This window comes from Bos taurus, chromosome 6 (genome assembly GCF_002263795.3).
Source record: "Bos taurus isolate L1 Dominette 01449 registration number 42190680 breed Hereford chromosome 6, ARS-UCD2.0, whole genome shotgun sequence".
Lineage (NCBI taxonomy): Eukaryota > Metazoa > Chordata > Mammalia > Artiodactyla > Bovidae > Bos > Bos taurus.
The window spans coordinates 86,318,511-86,345,577 of record NC_037333.1 but is presented as its reverse complement, the minus strand read 5'-3'; the positions used below and the strand labels follow the sequence as shown (position 1 = coordinate 86,345,577).

The following is a 27,067-nucleotide window of genomic DNA, read 5'->3' as shown; positions in this document are numbered from 1 at the left end:
ATGGGAGATAGGATCCAACAGATAATGCAGACAGCTAGGCTCAATACTCTTTTGCCCATCCAGTGGTACAGCTTTTGAGTCATGACAAATAGTAATTTTTTAAACTTCTTTTCAATTTTACAGATTTAAAAAGTCATTAAGCTAATCATTTTTAAAGGTCATGGAACATCTCTGAAACATGTCTCCATTTAAAATCAATGTTAATTTATATAAACCACTGTCAACCTTTTTATATTCATAATTTTCTTCAAAAGTAGAATAAATTTTAATTCTAAGAAAGATGCAATCATTTCAACGAGTGTAGCTCATTAGAATTCAAGAGATTTATATTTATTAAGCAAATATTTAATTTAATAAATTCATTCATATCAAACAAAAACAAATTCATACAATATCATGAGACAAATATTTATGGCAACTATAGGTCTGAAACAAGTCTCTCATTCAAAGATCAGTGCATCTAAACTATTTAATTCACTAAATTATTATCTTTGAATATCAAGAAACTAAACACAAGATATTTTAAAAAGGAAAATGATAGTTTCAAAGTAACTTTCCTCTCATTTTAAAAAATCCGAGTTTTTCTAAAATGTCAAGTAGAAAGGTTAAATACAAATAAAACACACTGCACATCTTAAACAAAGCTGAAAAAAATCTATACATACAGATCTAAACCTATATATATAGACCTAAAATAAATCCATGCAGATTTTTAAAAATTACAACTATTCTGTACCCTGCCCTCTTTATTAATATGTGTAATTTCTAATCCACAAAACATGATAATGCTTTCAAGATATATAACATAAAGCAAGATCATTTTTATCAGTAATTTCTCTAAAAGGAGAGGAAACAAATACTTAAGATATAATCCGACAGAGCAGCAAAACTATGAAGTGAAGAGTGATGATGTTCTCAAAGTAGAAATGTGTGACTTCTTTTCACTTTTAAATAAAACTTTAAAATAGCAGGTTGTCTATTAATCAGACAGCAGGGAAAGTAGAACAGTGGCAGGAAATAAGAGCTGTGACTAACTAAGCAGTCTTTACTGCTAAGAAGATAATCTACCTTGTTTTCAGTTTCCTTTTATGCTTCTCACCAAGTATAAAGGTAAAGAAAAACTATTCATTTCCAGTACAGCATCAGTAAAAACTATAATGGAAAAATGTATTCCTCACTGTGTCCCACTAATGTTTTACCTATAAAAATGGTAAGAAATGTAAGGAAAACTGTAATTCCACCTCAAATGATTTAAAGACAATCAGAATTTAAGCCAACTCTTTAACTAGAATAGTAATACTCCATTCTAAAAGAATGGTCTGTGACGGAAAAAAGCAGGCAGTTATTTGAAGTTACAACTAAATTCAATCTTTATACTCAATGTAATAATCTTCAGTTATCATTTTAAGTGTAGCAACATTTCCTCTTTAATACTCTAAAATTCCATGCAAAAGATAAAGCCTCACTCATACCACACATGTAGAAACAAAGGCAGGAAAAAGACTAAATGACTTGTAAGTTATGTCAAACTGGGAACAAAGTCTAACCTACTACTCTACAAATGTGTTATAGACACCTTAATAAATATCAGTGAAGTGATTAAATATTAAACCCAATCTTAACTTCCACATCTATTAAGGTGGAAGGGAAAGCACCTGATCAAAAGTATTTCCAATGAAACCTCATAATCCTTTTTTGATGGATTTCTTAAATTCCACTTTTCAATTTTTAATAGATACACTAATGTACTTACACAGGACATACTACCATTTATGTGACATTAAAGTTTCCAGCTAAGAAACTGGTCATTGAGATGAGAAGCACCAGGAAAAAAAAAAAGTCAAGCAGCTGAGGAGGATAATATAGGAAAGACAAAAGGAGGCTGGATCCTTTATGATGTAGCTTAACTACTGTAACGATTCTGGAACCACCTAATGCCAGAATCCTTGTAAGGGATACTTATATGTCCTTGTTTCTTTAAACCCACAAAAGAGAGAAAAAAAAAAAAAGCTAGTAATAAACTTTTGTACAGGATTCATTAAAAAAATTTTTTTTGGAGGGGGGATAAAAGTAGTTAAAAACTTGGGTTTAGACGAGAGACATATGAAAATGGACCCCTGCAGATACACAAAGCTGAAGAAGGTGGAATCATTTGGTTGCGTGTAGTCATCAGCAAGATCACAAAGTGCTCAAAAAGTCTTTTACCTGAGGGAAGGAAAAAAATATTAATGTAATTCCTTGGCTAATTTCAGATATCTAATATTCATTTTCAATTAGAAGTATAGAACAGTTGAAGACCTCAACTGTATAAGTAAACTCTATCACAAAGCTACAGCATTTACTTTCAAAAGAAATATTAACAAATACTTGAGTAATAAAAGATGAATGATCCAAAAGTCATTACAGAAGTTATTAAATTTACATCTCAGATTGATACAGTTCTATAACTCGTAACACTAATTTTCTCTTTATAATACCACAGACCCTGACATGTGCAGCTTTAGCACTGATAACATGAGTAATTGCAATGGTTTAAACAACTCTAAAGGTCTTGATTGTGTATGTAATCTATGTAATAGATTTACAATTTTTCTGAAGCACAAATGTGAACCATACAGACTATAAATATTAAAATGTGATGAAAGGTCATGTAAGTAGTGAATGAACCTAACCAAGTGACCAATGTCACAATACAAGATATTGCTCTCTCTATATTTTAGACTATACAGTAATTCTAATGAATAGACAAAAGATTATTGCCTTGCAAAAATACATGAAAAAAGTTGCCAAACTCTAACACTACTAATTAAAGTAAAAATAAATAATACTATGAGATGATGATCATTAATCAAAACTATGAAGTGCTAGCTAAAATGAAAAAGTGACTTTATAGATTCATATAGCTAAAATAATGGTTGGCTTTTAGTACTGGAATGGTTGACTTAATTTTATTTATTTTAACAGTATCACAAGTGAATTCTATCCTATATTTTTAACATCATTAAATTAGTGAAAGTGAAAGTCATTCAGTTGTGTCTGACTTTTTGCCACCCCATGGACTATACAGTCCTTGGAATTCTCCAGGCCAGATTACTGGAGTGGGTAGCCATTCCCTTCTTCAGGGGATATTCCCCAGCCAGGGATTAAACCCAGGTCTCTTGCATTGCAGGCAGATTCTTTACCAGCTAAGCCACAAGAGAAGTCCTTAAATTAAATTAGTGAAGAGGTCACTTAAATTTTCCAGATATGCTTTTCTTTGAAAATCAAAGTATTAGTCGCTCAGTTGTGCCTGACTCTTTGGGACTGCATAGACTGTAGCCCTCCAGGCTCCTCTGTCCACGTAATTCTCCAGGCAAGAATACTAGAGTGGGTCTCCATACCCTTCTCCAGGGGATCTTCCTGACCCAGGGATTGAACCCAGGTCTCATGCATTGCAGGCAGACTCTTTACCACTGAGTCACCAGGAAACACCACGGGAAAAACAACTATGTGCTATAGTAATATATAATGCTGAGATTTTTCAAAATTCTTGATATACTTTATAAATGTTAAACACCTATTATACTAAACAGCAGACATTTTATGACAAGAAAAAGAAAAATAAAATTTCTCTCAAAACTAAACAAACAACAAAAAAAGGGGAGCTTTTTCTTTAGATCTTAGATCATTAAGTTAATTAACATGGATAGCTTCCCTGGTGGCTCAGACAGTAAAGTGTCTGCCTACAATGTGAGAAACCCGGGTTTACTCTTGCCTGGAAAATCCCATGGACCGAGGAGCTACAGTCCATGGGGTCGCAAAGAGTCGGACACAACTGAGCGGCGACTTCACTATAGGGATATTTATTATACAAATCCCATTACTAGTCTCTCTCAAGTATTCATCAATATGTTCTCTTCCAGTCCCTTTATCAATATAAGCACCACTTACTTAACAGAATATAGTCAACTCTAAATATATGGAAGATTAACTCTGACTAAGATAATGACTCAATGATTAGGCAATGCTAAGTCACAGACAAGGCACCAAACAAAACTAAAAACTATAAATCTTTAATAACAAGACTCCAGATAATATAAAAATAGATGAGATCCATATCCTATAATTTTAGAGGGGAGTAAGCAAGAACTTTTGTTAATGTTACTCCTAAAATACAGACAAAGAAACAAAAGGATAAAGAAGGTCTTATTTTATTTAAGGCTACAAATCTAGAAGTTAAAGTTAAGATGAAAATCTAAATAGGCTAAATCCCTCTAAAGCTCTTAACTGTCTCTTAATTAACTCTGTCATCTTTCATTAGAAGATAATTTTCTCAGAAGTTAGAACACTTTAGACAAGACAAAACAACATTCTTTATAATCACTGTATTCAACATAAATCTACCTTTTCAATTAGACTGTCATGTTTGTCTTTAAAGTCTTCATTAACATCCAGTGTTAAGATAGGCACTTCTTGTAGATAATCAAAGTTGGTTCTGTTCAAAAAGAGATGAATAAAATATTTAGAAAAAGCAATAAATAAAAGAGAAACACTAAAAACATATTCTTATATCTTCATTTGAAAATCAAAATGTTATCCATTGTTTTACATTAAAATTATCCTGCAAGTACTTCATCTGGCAATGCCTTCTTTCTCACCTAAATTTACTATGCATTATCTAAAAATCTCAGATATAAAATGTATAAAGCCAGGCACTGTGAAATGTCAGTTCAGTTAAGTTGCTCAGTCATGTCCAACTCTTTGCAACCCCATGAACCGCAGCACGCCAGGCCTCCCTGTCCATCACCAACTCCTGGAGTTTACCCAAACTCATGGCCATTGAGTCAGTGATGCTATACGACCAATCTCATCCTCTGTCGTTCTCTTCCCCTCCTGCCCTCAATCTTTCCTATCATCAGGGTCTTTTCAAATGAGTCAGCTCTTCACATCAGGTGGCCAAAGTATTGGAATTTCAGCTTCAACATCAGTCCTTCAGTAAACACCCAGGACTGATCTCCTTTAGGATGGACTAGTTGGATCTCCTTGCAATCCAAGGGACTCTCAAGAATCTTCTCCAATACCACAGTTCAAAAGGATCAATTCTTTGGCAACTCAGCTTTCTTTATAGTCCAACTCTCACATCCATACCTGACCACTGGAAAAACCACAGCCTTGACTAGACAGACCTTTGTTGACAAAGTGATGTCTCTGCTTTTTAATATGCTATCTAGATTGGTCATAACTTTCCTTCCAAGGAGTAAGTGTCTTTTAATTTCATGGTTGCAATCACCATCTGCAGTGATTTTGGAGCCCAGAAAAATAAAGTCAGCCACTGTTTCCCCATCTATTTGCCATGAAGTGATGGGACTGGATGCCATGATCTTAGTTTGTAAAATGTAATTCTCCTCAAAAACCAAAATCACACCAGAAAGTAGGGATGTTTAAAAATGAGAAAACTAAAGATCAGGGAGACCATTCTGGGGCTCAGAGATTGTCTAAAGTTGCAAACCAATAAGTGAGATGGATTTGAACTAAGATTTGACTAATGATAAAGTACAGTGATCTAAGAAACAAATCTGAAATATCTTAGATTCTATCTGAAAGAGAGTATAAGCATAACTCAGAGATACTGCAGGTATGGTTCCAGATTACTACAATTAAATGAATATCACAACAAAGCAAATACCACAACAAAGCAAGTCACACATATTTTTTTGGTTTCCCCATGGTTACAAAAGTTACATTTTCACTATATTGCAGTATAGCAAATGTGCAATATCATTATGTCTAAAAAAATGTAAATAAAAATACTTTATTGTTAAAAATTGCTATCATCTGATGCTTTAGTGAGTCACAATCTTTTTGCTATTGCAGGGTTTGAAATATTTCAAGAATTTACAAAATGTGACATTGAGACACAACATTAGCAAACGCTGTTGGAAAAATGGTGCCAAGAGACTTGCTTGACAAAGGGTTGTCAGAAACCTTCCATTTGTAAGAAATGTAATATCTGTGACGCACAATAAAGCGAAGTGCTATAGAACAAGGTATGAGTGTGTGAGTGTGTGTGTTATTTGCTCAGGTGTGTCCAACTCTTTGCAACTCCAGGGACTCTATCCCACCAGGTTCCTCTATCCATGTAAATCACTAGGCAAGAATACTGGAGTGGGTAGCCATTTCCTTCTCCAGGGGATCTTCCCAACCAAGAGACTGAACCCAGGTCACCTGCATTGCAGGCAGATTCTTTACTGTTTGAGCCACCACGGAAGCACACAACAAGGTATGCTTGTACCTAAATAATACATACAGATGTATCTCTTACTTTATTCCTTAATGTGAACTCCATATACTATGCTGTAAATACGACCGGAGGAGATTAGCTATAAAAACTTCAAGAAATTAGGATCTCATTGCAATACAAAGAGTCAAAAGTGAAAGTGAAAGTGAAGTCGCTCAGTCGTGTCCGACTCTTAGCGACCCCCTGGACTGCAGTGCACCAGGCTCCTCTGTCCATGGGATTTTCCAGGCAAGAGTACTGGAGTGGGGTGCCATTGCCTTCTCCACAAAGAGTCAAAATTCACACTTAATTCTAAGAGATCCTACAGTACTAATATAAATGACTGAAAATTAAAAAATTGTACATGTTTTGGATTAAAATTTGATAAATAAATTTAAAATCAATAGTAAATAAGGAAATCTTACTTTAGTGTTCTATGCAGGAGCCAGCTTTCATGCTTATAGTGAAGTTTCTCCAAATATTCAAGAGGAATGCCTTGTTCTTCATTTCTTCCCCGTAAATATATTCTATTCAAGCATTTCTAAAAGCAAAAGCAATAAGAAAGGGGTAGGAGGAGTGGTGGAGGCAAGAAACATTTAAATAAGTTTCTTGTCAGCTGCCATTAAACTTTTCTTCTTTAGTGTCTCTTTATTTATGCTAGCTAAAATCTCTGTTTTTCCTAGAAAACGGAGTAGTTCATCTTTCCCTCCTTGGGTTTTTCACCCATTTGGTGGTTCTAAACCAAGAATTACTCTCAAAAATAAATCAAATACTTCTATAAACTTTTGGTATCCATACTTGAAATATAAAGTATAAAATAAGTTTGGTTAAAAAACAAAAATATGCACCTGTGATAAACCATGATGGAAAAAAATATGAAAAAGTGTATATATCTGTATAACTGAGCCACTTTGCTATATGGCAAAAATTAAACACAACACTATAAATCAACTATACTTCAATAAAATTTAAAAAAAATTTTTAACTTTGGCATACAAAATGTGCTTCAAAGTCTATTATAAATCCTCTCTTTTCAAATAAGTAAATGGTCCTCTAATCAAAAGATATCATAAACAATACTGATGAAATAAAGTTTTGTGTTAGACTTGTGTTAGATGTGTACTATGAATGTTTCTAGCAGAACGAAACTATTATGATTCTTTATGTTTTTTCTTCTATATTTGTATTTACTATTTTCATAAATTAAAAACAAAAATTATTCTCAAAAATAAAAGTGAATTTCGAAATTGGTATGGTTAAATTCTGGCTTGCTGCTGCTGCTGCTGCTAAGTCACTTCAGTCGTGTCCGACTCTGTGCGACCCCATAGACGGCAGCCCACTAGGCTCCTCTGTCCCTGGGATTCTCCAGGCGAGAACACTGGAGTGGGTTGCCATCTCCTTCTCCAATGCATGAAAGTGAAAAGTGAAAGTGAAATCGCTCAGTCGTGGCTTACTTGATACTAAAAGAGGAACAAAATCATCCCTTGTTATCAGAAACCTAGTTTAGTTTCTTTGAAAATTCAGCTTCAATAGCAATACAGTATTCTTTCAGACGAGAAGTCATGACATTTACATCCAGAGCCTACTTTGTGACTCAGGGAAAGAAAGAGGAATAAAAAACAGAAAAAGCAGGCATGCAAGCACTAAAACCAGAAGTTTCTTAACCAATGTAAGCTTTTATTTAGGTTGGTTTTATGAAAGGCATCTATCTACTGGGTCTTTCTGAATTCATTACATAATTTCATAAGTAAGTAAGAATAGCTCTTTATAATCTATCACAAAAGGCACGTTTTTGAGTGAGCTCCCTTAACTCAAAAGGGCAAGGGTCCTCTAAGTCTCCTCTCAACTACAGTCACTTCTATCTACCCATTCCAAGCCACAATCATAAAGGATTCTTGACATGGATCTTCATCAACTTTGCCACTTATGCAGTAAATATTTACTAAGCTCCTACTATGTACCCAGACCCAGTTCTAGGCCCTGGAAATTCAACAGTAATTAAAATATCCAAAGTCCCAACTCAGGAAACCTATATTCCAGGAGTTGCTTGAGCAAAGTTCTTAATGTAGCTGTAATAGATAAGAGGCCCTGAAAAAGTCAGGAAGAATAATGATTAGAACTGAGAAAAAAAAGAAAAAAAAAAAAAAAGAGAACTGAGGAAAAAATGTGGTCTTGTAGTTTTCTGGAGGTGGGGCAATTCTAAACTGAATTGCCTTCTCTACACACCTGAGGATTTCTATTAATAAATCTATAATGGATCCAACAAATTTTTATTGTCTCACCTCTGGAGTGGCTCTAAGATAAATGATTCCATCCAGTTCAAGGCTTTGGCCAAACTGGTTATTCATCCAGTCATGCCAGTCTTGATAAATGGTCCACTCTGTTTCATTCATGCAGTCAGATTCATACAAATTAGATGCAAAAATATACCTGCAAGAGAATCTGTATCAACACAAATTCTTTCCAAAAAGCACAAAGAGAAAATTGATCTACTAAATGGACATGAAACATTCTCCTAAATCCTACAGCAAATAATGCCTTGGTTAGCAAGAAAAAAAAAAAAACACAGAGTATTTTGAACTATAGAACGTATGTTCTTGCCAGTGGTTCCCAAAAGTGTGGTGTGAGAACCCCTGGTAGTCCCCAAGACCCTTCCAGGGGTTCTGTGAGAGGCCAAATTACTTTATATACTGTACTTCAACCAAAAGCTTAAATAGCTTAAAAACAGAAGCACAAATGAGAATCCATCTGACTTCAAGTTAGACACTAAAGAGATTTGCATGCTGCTCTTCTCAATTTTTTTTTGAAAAATCTAATTTCACAAGTATCTTTTTCATGTTCATATGTAATGGATTTACTATTACTAATTTAAAATACATTAATAAATGTTTCTATATTTCTCAATTTTAATTTCTAATAACATAAATATCAATAGGACACTAAGCTTTTTGGGCTCCTTAATAATTATTAAGAACGAGAAGGGGTCCCAAAGTTTGAGAACCTCAGTTCTGAGCTAACTCTAGTAAAAGAATCCTTACATAATAAGCAGGGTAATTCTGATGCTGCTAAGTCGCTTCAGTCGTGTCCAACTCTGTGTGACCCCATAGATGGCAGCCCACCAGGCTCCCCCATCCCTGGGATTCTCCAGGCAAGAACACTGGAGTGGCTTGCCATTTCCTTCTCCAATGCATGAAAGTGAAAAGTGAAAGTGAAGTCACTCAGTCGTGTCTGACTCCTAGCAACCCCATGGACTGCAGCCTACCAGGCTCCTCTGTCCATGGGATTTGCCAGGCAAGAGTACAGGAGTGGGTTAATTCTAAGCCCCCCTCAGAGATATATGACCTCCTAGTTCCAGATGCAAGTCTAGAATAGGGATCCAGATTTAACCAGAGCTGATAAGAATGTTAAGAGGATTCGAAGAAATAAAAACTCTGCAAATGTGAAAGAGACGAGATGGCCACCACACCCCACCAGTTTCCATGGCAGCTAGAAATTATTCTGTTGTTGTTGCTGTTTAGTCAATAAGTCATTTCCAACTCTTTGCCATGGACCACAGTCTGCCAGATTCCCCTGTCCATGGGATTTCCCAGGCAAGAATACAGGACTGGGTTGTCATTCCCTTCTCCAGGGGATTGTCCTAACCCAAAGATTGAACTCATGTTTCCTGCACTGGCAGGCAGATTCTTTACCACTAAGTTACCAGGGAAGCCCAGAAATTATTCTAGAACTTCCCTAATGCCATTAATATCAAACTGCTGAAGGTATTAAATGTCATTTTCCATCTCAAATCTCTATTACTCCGAGTCTGTTGTTCCTTTATCCCCAGGAAACAGGGGAAAAAGTCCAGTTCTAAGCCAAGATTCCAAATTGACAAGTAAGGTCATTTTTATATACCTGTCACTATACACAGATCGTTCAAAAAATAATACTGGTTTCTCTGCATCTTTGAGTTTTCCATTGAGAGCGGCAAGCTGAGCTCGTATTCGACTGAGGCAGGCATATGACTGGAAGGTAAAAGACCATCGTTCAGGTTTCTCATACATCATCTGAAGAACATTCCCGCCACTTTTCTGAGATGTTGTCAGTTCCTATTTTGAATTTGAAAAAAGAGACAAAAAGCAAAGTAATGATCAATAGGGCAATTTTACTATTTTTAAGTTAAAAAAATAGTTGGATAAATAAAAAACAAACAAACAATCCAATCAAAAAATGGGTAGAAGACCTGAATATACATTCTTACAAAGAAGATATACAGATGGGTAATAGTCACATGAAAATATGCTCAAAGTGGCTAATTTGGAAAAATGCAAATCAAAACAATGATATTAACACCTGCCTCTGGAAACAGTGAAATCACTTATTGTTCTTATAAAACATCACAAAAGTTTACTAGTAACATGTTTCACAGATTTGTTCACATTTCTAGCCTAGCACCTCCTCTGGACAGAGTACTATGTGTTTAAGTAATTAAACAGGCAAGGTCATCTTAGGTCCCTTCCAGTATTCCTTTCACACTGAAAAACTCCTGTGATACCTACTCAGTATCTATTTGCTAATCTCTCTTCAACCACAGCATCCACTTGACTACTCTATATGGCCAATTTCTTGTTATTAGATTTTTATATAGTCTGAATTAAAGTAGTTTACGCTAGGGAAGATCTGATTTAATCCGTTAATTTTTTTTTTTTTTAAAGAGGCTTGCACCCTAGTTCAGTTCAGTTCAGTCACTCAGTCATGTCCAGCTCTTTGCAACCCCATGAACTGCAGCACACCAGGCCTCCCTGTCCATCACCAACTCCCGGAGTCCACCCAAACCCATGCCTATTGAGTTGGTGATGCCATCCAACCATCTCATCCTCTGTCGTCCCCTTCTCCTCTGCCTTCAATCCTTCCCAGCATCAGGGTCTTTTCAAATGAGTCAGCTCTTCACATCAGGTGGCCAGAGTACTGGAGTTTCAGCTTCAACATTAGCCCTTCCAATGAACACCCAGGACTGATCTCCTTTAAGATGGACTGGTTGGATCTCCTTGCAGTCCAAGGGACTCTCAAGAGTCTTCTCTAACACCACAGTTCAAAAGCATCAATTCTTTGGCGCTCAGCTTTCTTCACAGTCCAATTCTCACATCCATACATGACCACGGGAAAAACCATAGCCTTGACTAGACGAACCTTTGTTGACAAAGTGATGTCTCTGCTTTTTAATATGCTGTTTAGGTTGGTCATAACTTTCCTTCCAAGGAGTATGCATCTTTTAATTTCATGGCTGCAGTCACCATCTGCAGTGATTTTGGAGCCCCCTAAAATAAAGTCAGCCACTGTTTGCACTGTTTCCCCATCTATTTGCCATGAAGTGATGGGACCGGATGCCATGATCTTAGTTTTCTGAATGTTGAGCTTTAAGTCAACTTTTTCATTCTCCTCTTTCACTTCCATCAAGAGGCCCTTTAATTCTTCACTTTCTGCCATAACGGTGGTGTCATCTGCATATCTGAGGTTATTTATATTTCTCCCAGCAATCTTGATTTCAGTTTGTACTTCCTCCAGCCCAGCATTTCTCATGATGTACTTCGCATATAAGTTAAATAAGCAGGGTGACAATATACACCCTAAATGGTACACTAAATGAATCTCTAATTTGCAAAAGATATAGAAAGTAATTTTGAGCATCTATCCATTGCCATTTCACTACTACAGGTCAAAGTCAGCAAATGCTAACATTTCAGGCTTACAAATCAAAACAAAGGGGGCTAAACAGAAAGAAGCCACTGAAATTTCTTCCTCAGAGTGATAGCTCTATTAAATAGATTAAATCTATTAAAATAGATTAAAATCGATCAAAATAGGTTGCATGGTAACAATATATTAGAAAACTTTTGATATTAGAGTTGTCAGACTAAAAAAGAAAAAACAAAACTGAGGACCCAGGGTTCATCAGCCTTTTCTATATCAAGCTATATAAAGGTTCTCCCCAAAGCTGTACATCCTTAAACTTGTTTACTAACTTTTAAAGAATAAAATATGACTGCTTAATTCCTATTCTCAATCTTAGTTCAAATAAATGCCCCTGAACACTTTCTGAAAGTTCATGCTCAAAGTAGGTGTTTTTCCTCTGAGGGAGGGAAAAAAAAAAAATTCAGAAATGTAAATACTACAACGGATCTTAAAGTTTCAGTTAAGAACTAAAAACCACACAAACACGTGCTGCTCTGAGGCAGAATTTACATTTCATACCACAAACCACATAATTAAGTGAAACTTCTCAAAACTGGAAGGAAAAGAAAAGCATAAAATGGCAAGAGGCCAACAGTCAACAATAGGTCTATTTAGAAATACTGAGCAGATGATGAACTGAAATAAAGGTGTAACAGCTGCCTTCTCAAACTGCTTAAAGAATAAATGTAATTTTATTAGAGTTTCAAGGACTTTTGTTAATTTAGTTATAAACGGATTGTCTAATTCACCATCCTCCAGGGAGAAAATCTTTCATACAAGTGAATGTTTCCAGCTAAATGAAGTTTATCAACTCAACCAAAACTTTTGTTTAGTTGGTTTTATAAAGAGGACACTAAAAAAAAAAATAAAATAAAATAAAGAGGACACACTAGTGTATATTTTATTTTCCTTCCCTGGTAAGCATGGCTCAGTAACAGAGATAACTTTATGAACACTGCTGGTGGATTTATGAGAGAAGTTAGCTAAACACAAGCTGCCATTAACACACATGAAATATCCAGAATAAATAAATAAGTATCAGGCACAAAAACACTAATATGAAAAGATACATGTACCCTATGCTTGTTGCAGCATTATTTACAATAACCAAAATATGGAACAACCTAAGTGTCTGTCGATGGAAGAACGGATAAAGATATAGTGTATGCATATAGTGGACTACAACTTGGCCATGACAGAAAACAAAATCTTGCCATTTGTAACATTAATGGACCTTAAGGGTATTATGCTAAGTGAAACCAGTCAGACAAAAACAAATACCATATGATTTCATTCACAGGAGGAATCAAACAAACAAAAACCCAGACTCACAGATACAGAGGACAGATAGGTGAGAGGGAGGTAGCGGGTAGGGGTTGAATTGGGAAAAAGGATCAAGAGGTGCACATTTCAGTTATAAAATAAATAAGTCATGGGGATGAAAGGAATAGAGAAAGGAGAATAAAGGAAATGACAGGGTGTTAACTTTGTATGGTAACAGATGGTAACTGGACTTACGATGATCATCTCACAATGTATACAAATGTTGAATCACTACATATTGAGCATATGAAACTAACAACATTATGTGAATTACATCTGAAAGATATACTTAAATATTAAATATACAAATGTTAAATTATTAATTTTCAAATAATAAAAAATACAGGTTAAACAGGTTTTTCACTTCGTTAAAGGATTAGATGTATTTGATACTAAAAAAGGGGGCAGAATAGTAGTGGTATTCATGTATTATGAAATTCTCTGCAGTACAAATGTTAATTCAAAACACAAAATTTAACTCTTGATTTAGTCTGCTCTATTCCTGGTTGCATTATCTTGGCTTTCATGGCATATTTTTTAGAAAGAATATGCTTAGAAATGTGAACACAAAGGGCATATCTAAGTTTTCCTAAAAGTTTATTTTTTTATTTTGTTAAATTTGAAAATAGAGACCATCTGTTGAAGAACTAATAAGTTCATTACTCAAAATATCCCTTTATAAGAAAATACACTTCAATTTTAATGATAATTACAATAATACCTATCATTTATTACCTATTTTATACCAGAGACTATATAAAAAGTATACATTATCTCAACTCTATGAAACAGTCATTACTGACACTATTTTATAGGTTTAAGAAACAGGGTTCAAAAAGGTTGAATAACTGATTAATATCAATAAATCTAGTAAGCAGCAAAACTAGGATTCAAGCCTAAGACTTATTCTAAAGCCATATTTTTTCCAAAACATTGCTCTACTATTACATATTGAAGTTACATCTATAAACAAAGTGTTCGATGCTCAGTCGTGTCCTACTCTTTGCAACTGCATGGGCTGTAGCCTGCCAGGCTCCTCTGTCCATGGAATTTTCTAGGCAAGAATACTGGAGTGTGTTGCCATTACCTTCTCCAGGGGATCTTCCCGACCCAGGGATCAAACCCAGGTCTCCTGCATTGCGGGCAGAATCTTTACCTCTAAGCCACCAGGACAGCCTATATCCTTATCTATAAACAATACTTACATTTGATTTCTTGAAGGGAGATATTCAGATACTATCTGGGTAATTTACCTGGTGCTGGTGTTTTGTATTTTAATAATTTTATCTCAGACATGGATAGCTTTACATAGTTAAACAAGAGAGAATTCACCAAAGGCATAAATAAAAATTCACTAGTGAAAATACATGTGAGTTATTTTTATAAATAAAACTAACCATGACAATTTTTTTGTCTTTATCACTGTCTAGCCTATTTCAAATTATCTTCAGTGCACAAATATCTGTTACCAAAATAACCATTAACTTTATTTTGTTTTGTTTTTCACCACATCACATGGCTTGTGGGATCTTAGCTCCCTGACCGGGATTCCCCTGCAATGGAAGCCTAGTCCTAAAGGCTTCACCACCAGGGAATTTCCTAAAATAACCGTTAACTTTAAAATAAACTTCAACAACTTCCACGTAATTTAACTAAACACGGCACATTTGAGTTTAAGTTACAATAACAAATAAATTTAAGGTACTTCTATTTGGAAACTGTGGTGGCAGAAACTACTACATGTTCCATAAAACCAGGCTGTTTTCCTCCTGGACACACAGCTAGGCTTTATTCCCCAGTCTTCCTTGTAATTAACTGTAGGCTTGAGACTCAGTTCCAGTCAGTGCAAACAGGGCAGAAGCAATGTATATCATGTCCAGGCAAGGCCCATAAAAACCTCTCAAAGGTGACGACTGTTTATTCATCAGCTGGAGACAAAAGACTTCCAGAAACTGGGGATGAGGCCCAAATTTTCGCTTTACCAAGTCCTCCAGGTGACTCTAATGAACACTAAAGGTTGAAGTACTGTCTGAGAGGTTAGATGAGCCACACTCATGGGTCTCTGAGTCACAGCACAGTATGCCATTCACTCAATATCATCTTTCTAGTAGTCATGCATGGATGTGGGACTGGACCATAAAGAAGTCTGAGTGCCGAAGAATCGATGCTTTCGAATTGTGATGCTGGAGAAGACTCTGTAAAGTCCCTTGGACAGCAAGGAGATCAAACCAGTCAGTCCTAAAGAAAATCAACCCTGAATACTCACTGGAAAGACTGATGCTGAAGCTGAAGCACCAATACTTTGGCCTGCTGATGCAAAGAGCCAACTCATTGGAAAAGACTCTGACGCTGGGGAAGACTGAAGGCAGGAGGAGAAGCAGGCCACAGAGGATGAGATAGTTGGAAGGCATCACCGACTCAATGGACATGAGTCTGAGCAAACTCTGGGAGACAATGAAGGACAGGAAGCCTGATGCTTCACTCCATGGGGTCACAAAGAGTCGGACACGACTTAGTGACTGAATAACAATAACACAGCAGCAAGTGTTACCTTAAATTTATCTGATATATTTAATAAAATCTATCAGAAGTGAACTTAGAAAAAAAAAAAAAGAAGTGAACTTGGTTCATTTGAAAAACAGGATCAATTTGCTAGGCACTGTGAATAATAGTGAGATAAAATAGGGTATAAATGCAAAATTAAGTAGGTTTGTTACAAAACAGATAGTGAACAGAAGTTTGAAGGCTTTTCTGAAGAGACATGAGGACAATATGCTAGGTGAAATAAGCCAGTCACAAAATGGCAAATACTGCATGATTCACTTATACAAGGTCTCTAAAGTAATCAGATTCATAGAGACAGAAAGTAGAATGGTGGTTACCAGGAGCTGGGGGAAGGGGGCAAAGAAGAGTTGTTTAATGAATATAGAGTTTTAGTTCTGCAAGATGAAAATTTCTAGAGATCTGTTCCATAGCAATGTAAATATCCTTACTACTACTACGGAGCTGTATGTTTAAAAATCGTTAAGATGGTAAAATTTATACATATTTTTTACCACAAAAAAACAAAAATCACACCAAGACTACAGGTCTTCTTTTACTTGGATTTCTAATAAATGTCATCTCTCTTGCCCAAAGCAAGTCCAAAATCTGCTATATGAAAATAATTTAGAGGATCAATCTTGATTCATCACCTAATCAAAAAAATAATAATCAGCTAGTTGTTCTAAAAATACAGATGCTTAAATTAAAACTAAATAAAAAACCCGTAACACAAATTTACAGCTTTGAAGATGATACTTTTTGGCTCTTAGTTTAACATGGTACCGAATTAGAAAATTAACAGTAAGCCAGGATACCATTTTCTAGTTCTTCAGGATAATCAAAGAGCCCATACAAAAATATTTTCTTCTGATCTTATGCACCAAAGTTTTGAAACTGCCGGTTTTCTGAATGCAATTAAGAATAAAATATTAGAAGTTCTATCAAAAAAATACTGTGTATCATCTTTACCAAACTGAGCGTAATTTTAGTGTTTTTTCCCTCCGAAAAGTATTTAGATAAAAAATATGAATGCCTCAGGGTCAAACTACATTAAATAAAAACTAATAGAACATCTCTAGAAAGCAGTTTAGCTACATTCACTTTAAAAATTCTGTATCCACAGGCCAACTTAATTACACTTTTGAAAATTTATCTTAAAGAAATAATCCAAAACACAGATTTAACCAGAAAGATGGTTATCACAGTGCTAAGGAAATAGGCTATCATTCTATTTATTAGGCACTTAATTAAGTAAATAATGGTACATGCACACAATAAATTAGGCTGACTTTATAAATTATAGTAAACTTTTAATAACATTTTCAATTTCCTTTGACATAAACATTATAGGAAAGAAAAGCAAAGTAAAAAATTATGTATTGTTGGTTCAAGTAAGATCTAAGAAAGTTTTACTTCCCTCCTTGGTAGTCCATGATATTCTTAATTTTGAACAATAAGCACATATTACTTCATATTCTCCACTCACCTGTCAAAGTTGGATATAATAAATCATCATCTCAACTATATAAAAGTTACATATGGGGTGGTGGGATTACAGGTAACTTTAATCTGTTTTTGTATTTATATCTATAATTCACTTCATGACAGAACACTTCATGACTTTACAGAAAGCATAGATTATTGCCAAGATGAGTAAAAATGAGAATTATCAAGTAGAGATTCAAAATCATTTATCTTTTACTTCTAGTCTAACCTTTGAGACATTGCAAGTTCAATCAAGTTAAGTTTGGTCAAAAGAATCAGAGTCTATTAGACAAGATAATCATAAAAGGGTTGACAAAAGTTAGGCGATTTCAAAGGGTATGAGTGGTATTTTATTAAGCATTCTTAATTAATTTTCAAGAATGATTTATCAAAAAATATGCTACTGTTTCACAGATAACTATATTTTATCCTTTCTTTCTCAGAGTTACTAATTTTTCAGTGACTTCTCAGTGGTAAGAAGTGTTAGATGACAGTAAAATAGCATTTCACAATAAACAACAAAGATCTCTCAAAAGAATTCAGCTCACTAAGAAAAACAGCAAAAACATCTTCCTAACAGTCTGTATATCTCAAAAATAAGCTAAAAGAAAGCAACTCAGTCAAAGCTTTTGGGCCTAAATAGTAACATAAATCACCAAATAAACCACACTGCTATTTGAAATAAACCTTTAACACAAAGACTGATAGTCATCTGGGCCATATGATTTAAAGATAATTTACCACGGGAGGGGGAAGGTGGGGAGGTTACATAATCTTTTTAGGTACTTTTTGACTCTATTTTGCTAAAATTGGTGGCAGCACATCAGCAGTATAGCAACACTTCAGCCACTAGGTGGCAGGTGAAAAAACAAAACCAGCTAAACATGCAGGTGCAAATTAAACTACTGTCTAGGGGAAGAGATCAGAGGTACTGATAACCCAACATTTCCCAGGCTACAGCTACTGCCCAGAAGTGTGATTAAAAGGAGAACATCCAAAGGGGGACTGGCCTTACCAGAGTCATGTCTGAAGACAGTCTACTTCTCACCACTGGCAGCATGCTAAGGAAGCTGCAATTTGGACAGTGGTTCATATCAAAATCCCAAGGAAGAGTCAGGGATGGGTCTCGGAAAGAAGGGCCCCAGGATGAAGGCAGAAACTCCATTTCTTGAGGTGCAGGAAAAAATAAGATACTGGGAACACATCCACCCATTACTACCCTCATATTCCACTATCTTATTCCCAAAATACTACCCTCCAGTCTGAAACTTCATCTAGAAATACACAGGATTAACAACATAATATCCTTAAGTACACACACACAAAAATAACATTATCCTCCAAGAATGTACACCAAAATCCAATGTAGATAATCAAATTGTAACATAGTAGAGACATGACTGGATTACAGGAAACTGATGAAAGTATGTATTTAAAAAGGCCTATGTTAACATTAACTGTGTTGGATCGTCTACATGGTAGTTAAAAAGAAAGTTTGAAATTTTGACTGTGCTCACAGGAAGAAAATGCTCCAGCCCATAAACATGAATATCAGATCCATGAAACCAATGTGAATGGAGACAGATGCATGAATGCATCATAGTCTGATGATATCAGTCACTAAGATAAATATAACTAATTTCCCTGAGCACTGATTCTAAGCTTAAGAGACAACCTTCTTATTATAAATTGTCTCCCCATGTACATTAATGCAAAATTTTCAACCTCTCCTCTCCAACACAACTAAAGGGTTCAATACACTCCTAACACTAACAGTGATTCACTAGGGTTCTCACTATTAACCAGGAGGCATCCCACATATTAAAATTCTCAAAGGATTGTTTGCTGTTTGAAAAAGCACCCCAAGTCTCTGAGATCCAGAGTTCTGTCTACTGGGCCTACATAGAAAATGAACTGACCTACTTCAATGAATCTAATAATTACATTTCTCTCTGCAAATCAAAATTTTCGACATTTTGGTTTTTGTATACGCTCCTGTGTGTTTGGTTAACATAAGGTATACTGGGAATTCACTGGTGCTTAGGACTCTGCACTTCCATTGCTATGGGCATGGGTTCAATTCTTGGTAATTGGCTGGGGAACTAAGATCCTGCAAGCTGCGAGGCACAGCCGCCCCCCCTCCAAAAAAACAAGTAAGGTACGCTGAAAGGCAGAAACATTTACTATGCCAACAAACCAGTTACATGTATTTAGTATGAGTTAGAAGCTATGATATTAAAATTAGAAGTGGAAGTGTTAGTCACTCAGTTGTGTCCAACTCTTTGTGACCTCATGGACTGTAGCCCGCCAGGCTCCTCCGTCCATGGAAGTCTCCAGGCAAGAATACTGGAGTGGGTTGCCTTTCCCTTCTCCTGGGGATGTTCCCAACCCAGGGATCAAACCTGGGTCCCCGGCACTGCAGGCGGATTCTTTACTGTCTGAGCCATCAGGGAACGGAACTTCAATGAAGGTCACTTAATCCAATCTAGTCTAACATTCTCCCAATGAAAGAATGCTTTCTGTATTTCTCACACTGGTTTAATTTGGCTAGTTTCTACCTAACCCCTGAGAATTACTGCACTGACAGTTGACCCCAGAAATGAGAAGGAGAAAGATTACTTTTAGAACACAGGTCTCTCACTCCTAAATAAAAGCACCCTTGAGTAGGGCACTATCAAAGAGGCAAGAAGACATACTTTACGAGGTAAAAATGTAGAGTGAGCGAAGACCAAATATCCAAAAGAAAATGGGCAAAAGGATCTGAAAAGGGACTTCACAAAAGAAATCCAAATAGCAAATACATTAATTAAAGGAGCACAATTTCATTAGCAATCAGGGAAATACAAATTAAAAACATAAAAGATATTAAATGTTCATCAGAATGACAAAATTTAGGAAGCTGGACAACACTAAATATTGGCAAAGGAATGGACTAATGACAGCTTGAGTACACTGTGGGGAATGTAAAGCAGTAAAACCACTTCAGAAAATAGGCATCATACACATACCCCAACACACAGTAATTTAACTTCTTATTTCAAAAGAAACTCTTGCATGTGTACGCCAGGATTCACATTCATAACATGGCTGTTTTCACAGCAACTACACTAGGAACCTGAACTCCAATACTTTGGCCACCTGATGTGAAGAGCTGACTCATTGGAAAAGACTCTGATGCTGGAAGGGATTGGGGGCAGGAGGAGAAGGGGACGACAGAGGATGAGATGGCTGGATGGCATCACCAACTCGATGGACATGAGTTTGGGTGAACTCCAGGAGTTGGTGATGGACAGAGAGGCCTGGCGTGCTGTGATTCATGGGGTTACAAAGAGTCAGACACGACTCAGCAACAGAACTGAACTGAAACTAGGAACCACTCAAAAAACAATCAAAGGTATAGAATGGACAAATAGTAATATATGAATACAACTGAATACCATATGGCAATGCAAATGAACAAGCTATAGCTGCATGCAAAAATATAGACAAATTTCACAAACTTATTAAGCAAAAGAAGAAAAGGAATGCAAATGGATGTCTTTATATAAGATTAAAAAACAGACAAAACTAATTGTATTTCTTAGAGATATGTTCATGTACTTTAAATTCTTTTTAGAAAGAAGAAAAATTATCACAAGAATTATGAGAGTTATTTTATGTGAGTGATTACCCCTAGGAGTTATTATCCTTGGGAAGGAGATAATGTGACCTGAGAAGAACAGGGACTTTTTGAACAAGAAGGTAATGGTCTATTTCTTGACCTGAATGACGATTACAAAGATGTTAGCCTTCAAACTGTTCTTCAAACCGTACATAGGTTTCACATACTTTTCTACTAGTTGTATTGTATGTCCAAAAAAATGCTGAAAGAAGCAAATAAATTTACCCACTTAAAACTCTACTTAAGGCTAATTCTGCCTTTCCTCAAGGACCAGAATGAAATATCATTTCTTAAGAACATGGAGTCCACATCGAAAGGAAGTCCCTTCAGGATTTAGTCCTGGATTATTCAATGAATTGCAATGTAGTGAGCTGCTAACCATGCTTAGTAAACAGGTATGTGAGAAAACACTTTCAGTTATACAAAACCAGTATCCTCAAACTCTGCACAGTTATCTTGGTTAGTGATTCCTCCCTATATATATGATTTACATTTTAAACATTCAATTATTATTCCTAGAGTTCTCATAACAACAGCTACACTTTTAAACTAAACTTTTTGTTCAATACCTCTGTCCTCCTCAAACTAACAAAGTAAGTTTCTAGCACACATTTCCATTTTTCCATTTCTGCTATGCTGCTTTCAGTTTCAATTCTCATTTCTCCAGAAATGAAAATCTTAATAATCAGATCTCACTGCTTCTTCATATATATATATACACACACACATATATATGTATACAACAAAAAAAAGTTTTCTTGAAAAAATGGAATGTAACTATTATTTCCTCTTCCTCATTTCCAATGTAGGATGGCTAGTGCTGGGAAACTGAAACTTGTGTCCAGGTAAAAGTCTGACAAGAATGAAAGTATAAAAATAAATGGCTGTCAAAGATAAAAGTCTTAAAATATAAACTAACAAAATTCAGCTATGGAGTAGCTGTTTTTGCTTTTCTTATTTATAAACAAAATGTAAAAAGACACTCAAGGAATTTACATTTTTTTAAAATGTTCTAATTTTTTAAAAACTTTAAAAATTCTACTTAGCTGCAATGCAGTGCATAATCTTAAGCACATAGTTCAATGAATGTCTAGACATATATATATCAGTGAAACTCAATGAGTCATGTCTGGCTCTTTGCAATCCCATGGACTATAGTCCATGGAATTCTCCAGGCCAGAATACTGGAGTGGGTAGCCTTTCCCTTCTCCAGGGGATCTTCCCAATCCAGGGATTGAAACCAGGTCTCCTGTACTGCAGTTGGATTCTTTACCAGCTAAGCCACAAGGGAAGCCTGTGTGTGTGTGTGTGTGTACACACTTCTTTACCAGCTAAGCCACAAGGGAAGCCCGTGTGTGTGTGTGTGTGTGTGTGTATACACACTTCTTTACCAGCTAAGCCACAAGGGAAGCCCGTGTGTGTGTGTGTGTGTGTGTGTGTGTGTACACACTTCTACACAATGACTGCCCAAATGAAGATACTTAAAGCTATATTTAAAAGCTTTATTGGAAAAGGAAAAAACAAACAAACAAAAAAACACCCCAAGGTTATAACTGTTTGTCTACACCAAAATTCTCTATTTTATTAAATAAAGTTTATTTTCATACCTCAAATTCATCCTGAGTACTCTGAACATTGCACCACCTGGCAACAGGTTCAGGCACCACTTCCCAGTCCTCACAGACTTGTTTAAGGATATTCACAAATGTTGACTTCCCAGCAGCTGTTGTGAGAGGAAAAGTGAAATTGAGGAAGGAAACAAAAATGCCTAGTCATCGGCTTTTACAAAATTTATAATAGCAAACAATACAAAAAAGAAAAACAAACATTCAATTTCTAAACTCTCTCAGATTTTTTTTAATGAAAAGGTAGAGTCCCTGACCACCTGTATTAATAAGCACATCTGTTTGTTAATGTTTTAAGTTTACCAAAGCCATGGAACAGAATTTTAAAAATCCAAGACCTAGATTTACTTTCCTTGAAAAAATAATTAGAAATAACTTTGTGGGAAGTAGTTAAGGGTATTCTCCCACTTAATTAAGTTTGCAATTTGGGACCAAGTCACTGAATCTCTAAGAGCCTGTTTCCTCATAATATAATGGAGACTGTAATAATAACACCCTCCTCATAGAAACTGTTGTGATAAACTATCACTACAGTGACAGTCATTCCAGTCTCCAGCGTTTTCAAAATTTTCCTCTCTATTGGCTCTATTCATTCAACATACAAACAAACTTGGGTCTTTCTGATCTAAAACCAATCTAGAAACAACCAAAGAAACCAAAAAATTAATATAAAGATGCATCCAATCCACAGAGTTTCAGGATGGGAAATAATATGATTACTACTGTATGATCCTAATTATCATATGACACTCTGGCTAACAGAAATTATAAAAATATTTTTGCAAAGTACTTCCTACTAGCAATAGCCATGTTTCTGCTGTTTCCCTTTCACAGTCCTGTGCACTCTATCCAACTCCTTAAAAAAAAGAGTTGTATGTACTTTACTTCTCCCTGATCGTTGACTAGTTTCTGAAATATCTAGGAGGAAAAAGAGAAAACAGTTCAGATGTAACCAAAACATATATTTTCTATTTTAAAATTATCTGGAAATTCATTCAATTTAATAGTAAAGAGATTCTTGACCAAGAATTTGACAGAGTGTAGCAATACTCTTAATGACACCACACCCTTCCTATCTGAAGTCACCAAATGTGATTATATTAGTCATCTTTGGTCAGCATGTTTTCCCTCTTTCTATATATATGACAAATGCACACACACACATAGATAAATCTATTAAAAAAAGCAACAGCAGCAAAGCTTCCTCTTCCTTATAAATTGGATCCAAAAAAAGGGGATGGTCAATCAGAAAGTAACACACAGAATAGTTGAGAAGCAAAACATGAAAGTCATATTATCACCATAGAACAGACAGAAAATCTTTTAAGAATAAACTAGATGATCATCAGGTTTAATCATAGGAAAAACAAGGTGGACCACAGATTTCACGTGAAGAGTGTAAACACAGAAACTCAAGGCATTTAGAAGAATGGTGAATGGAAGCATGTAAAACGCTCACCATTCATTCATTCATTGAGTTAGATGGAGGAAAGGAAGAAAATTTGAGTGGGTAGCCATTTCCTCCTCCAGGGGATCTTCCCAACCCTCAAACTGAATCAAGTCTCCTGCACTGGCAGGTAGATTCTTTACCACTTACAGCTTACTTGGGTCTAGCAAATATGGCAGAGAGGCACATGAACCACAGTACAAGAGCATTAATAAATAGGAACTGACAAAGCCACAGTATCAGGAAAAACTGTTAAGTGGTGAGGGACATATGCCATCCAAATAGCAAACAGTTGTTTTACAGAAATGCAGTGTTACCAGATCTTCAGATTTTTCAAGAGAAGCCAAAAATCTAGATGTTAATGGGAAATCTCAACATCTGTAAATGCCAGTAACTAATTAAAAATTTTTTTTCAAATTTGGGCAGGCCAACATTGTGTAAATGCAGGCCATGAGTTTGCAACTTCTTCCAGTGTTAAGTATCAGGGAGGTGAGAGAGTTAAGCAGGGGTTAACACAATCATATTTGTATACAGAAGGAAAACTCTGGAAGAATTTAAAGAAACTGGAGATGGGGTGACAAATTAGGAAATTATTTCAGGTGCTGAGAAGATTAAAAGATGCTAGGAAGGAAGTAAATTTCTAGGTATCACACATTGCTTAGCTGGATTTAGCAAAGGGAAGGAATTGTGGTGTAGACTTAAGAGGTTGTTCATTCAAATTTACTTTTGGAATGGCTTTGTTCAACTACTTCCTCCTGTTTTTATATATGGTATTCTGTATCAATAAGTAGCTGTGTAAAATCACACTAGTAAACATTCATCTGCAAAGAAGTATCCTAGCTAAGAAGAAATGAGAGACTGTTACATGGACTTTTCCAACTGTTGTCTCAACACTGGAGCAAAGAAACAAAATGCCCTCCTTGAGGCTGTATTCAGCTTTTTTTATTGCTTGCAATGCTGCTAAAGCACCTGTCTACCTTGCCTTGTTAAAGTACAAGTGCTTTGAACATGGTAAGAATTTTTAAAAATTGTTGTATGCATGAATGGCCAGTACCTAACTTGGAACCAAAAAAAAAAAAAGAATCCTATCAAAACAGGAAGCATCAAGCATAGGTTTCCGGAGGTAAGAAAGAGAGAAGAATCGGAAGTTCTCTCGTATCTTGTAAAATGACATCTGGATTAAGAACAGAAATAGTAGTGGTCTTTGAATCATAATCCAATGTTCACTTGGATGTTGGCTGGGGAGTGAGTGATCCATGTTGCCAAGATCATTTAAAGACTCTTTCCTTGTACTTGAATGTTTACAGCAACTTTATTCATAATCTAAACACTGGAAAAAAATCCAAATGTCCACAAGTGGGAGAGATAAACTGTGGTATACCCATGCAATGGAATACTAGGAACTAACCAAAAAAACACACACACACACACACACACAAACGCACAGATACAAGCAGCATGAATAAATCTAAAAGCATTCGCTAAATTAGAGAAGACACAAAAGGCTACACACTATGATTTCCTTTACATGACATTCTGAAAAAGGCAAAACTGTCAGGAATTGATATCACATCAGTGCTTGTCAGGTGATAGAAATGGAGAGAGGGATGACCACAAAGCAGTACCGGGAAACTTCTTGCAGTGATGGAGATGTTCTGAATTGTGATTCTGGTGGAGGTAAATTATTATTATGTTTGTCAAACCTCATAGAGCTCTAGACCTAAAAAAAGGATCATTTAGCTTATGTAAATTGCACCTCAAGCACTGACATACAGACACATCATTAAAAACAAACAGAACAAAACCATTCTCTTTGCACTATCCCAACGAAGAGGCTGAAAAGGACTCCAAGCGTGTCTCACAAGGCTCGGAGGCCTAGGCCCGCGGCCAGACGCCCAGAGGCTGAGACCACCCTCGGGGCATGGGAGGGAAGCTGGGGAGAGCAGAGAGGGGTGCTTTCGGCGTCAATTTAGGATTCGGGGTCGCGTCCCCAAGCGCAGGACCAGACTGGGAAAAGTATCCCCGGAAGAATAGTAGGGATGCGGCAAAGGGGCGCTTCAGCCCCCCGCAGCCGCGACTACCCCTGCTTTGGGACCAACATCTCACGAGGCCCCTTACCGATGTTCCCTTCGATGGAAATTTTCTTGATGCGGGTCCCCTCAGAGCTGGCTGCGGGAGACGGGCAGCTCCTCTTGGGTGGGGTGGCCATGCCTTCTCCTGTTGGGAGCCCCGAGCGCTTCAGGCAAGGAGGGCTTGGAGGTGGCCGCAGGTGCGCGCGCCGGGGTTCACGCCACCCCGGAACTCGCCTTAACCTGCAGACTGAACTCTGTCCCGTCCCAGACTCTCCGGCCGGCGGATCGGCGGGTTTGATTTTGGCGCGCGGAGACAGCAGCCGATGGGGGAGGGACCGCGAGGTGGCCGCCCGCCCAGTGGGGAAGCCACGCCCCCGCCCTCCCCTAAATCGGCGATTCCACCAAGGGCCCCTCGGCCTGCACCCGCCATAAGAGGGACTCCTGCGTGCGCACCCGGCACGTCGGGTCAAGGGGAAACAGAGGGCGGGGCCGCGCGCGCGCAGGCGAGGAAGGCGTTCCCTGAATCTTCCGAGAACTCAGGGAGGGCGCCCAAGGTAGAAGGGCACTGGAGGTTAAAGGGCTGCGTCTCTCCTCGTTACCGAGAGCGGCCGGACTTTGGGGAACTCGCTTGTTCCGTGGGGCTTGTGGTTTCTGAACTTCTGGACTGAACTGGTTGAGCTTGAAGCTTTGAACTCGTCAGGGGAGAGGTGCATAGTACAAAAATTAAACGTATTATCCTTGTTCTCAGCCTTCTAGGGGAAGACGGTTATCAGGCCAGGTGGCGCTGGGCGATCCAGTCCTCAGGGAATGTATTGCAGTCTTATTGCACGCCAGACCTTATTTCGAAGGTTTTTCGTGGATTAACTAGCATCAAGTGCGAGAGGTCTTACTGTTTATCAGCGAGTAAACAGGCACGGAGGGGCTCAGTCAGTTCAGTTCTGC

The 27,067-nt window shown here is 36.8% G+C and overlaps 1 protein-coding gene across 1 annotated transcript; it reads right to left on the bottom strand.

Moving 5' to 3' along the window:
• Window positions 1–303: 303 nt before the first annotated feature.
• DCK (deoxycytidine kinase) lies at window positions 304–26,412 on the bottom strand. The gene is given in 7 exon segments (NM_001034573.1): window positions 304–2,205; window positions 4,384–4,474; window positions 6,682–6,797; window positions 8,539–8,686; window positions 10,151–10,344; window positions 22,589–22,704; window positions 26,172–26,412. Coding segments are annotated over 7 exon segments (783 nt in total). The 5' UTR covers window positions 26,263–26,412; the 3' UTR covers window positions 304–2,178.
• Window positions 26,413–27,067: the final 655 nt, after the last annotated feature.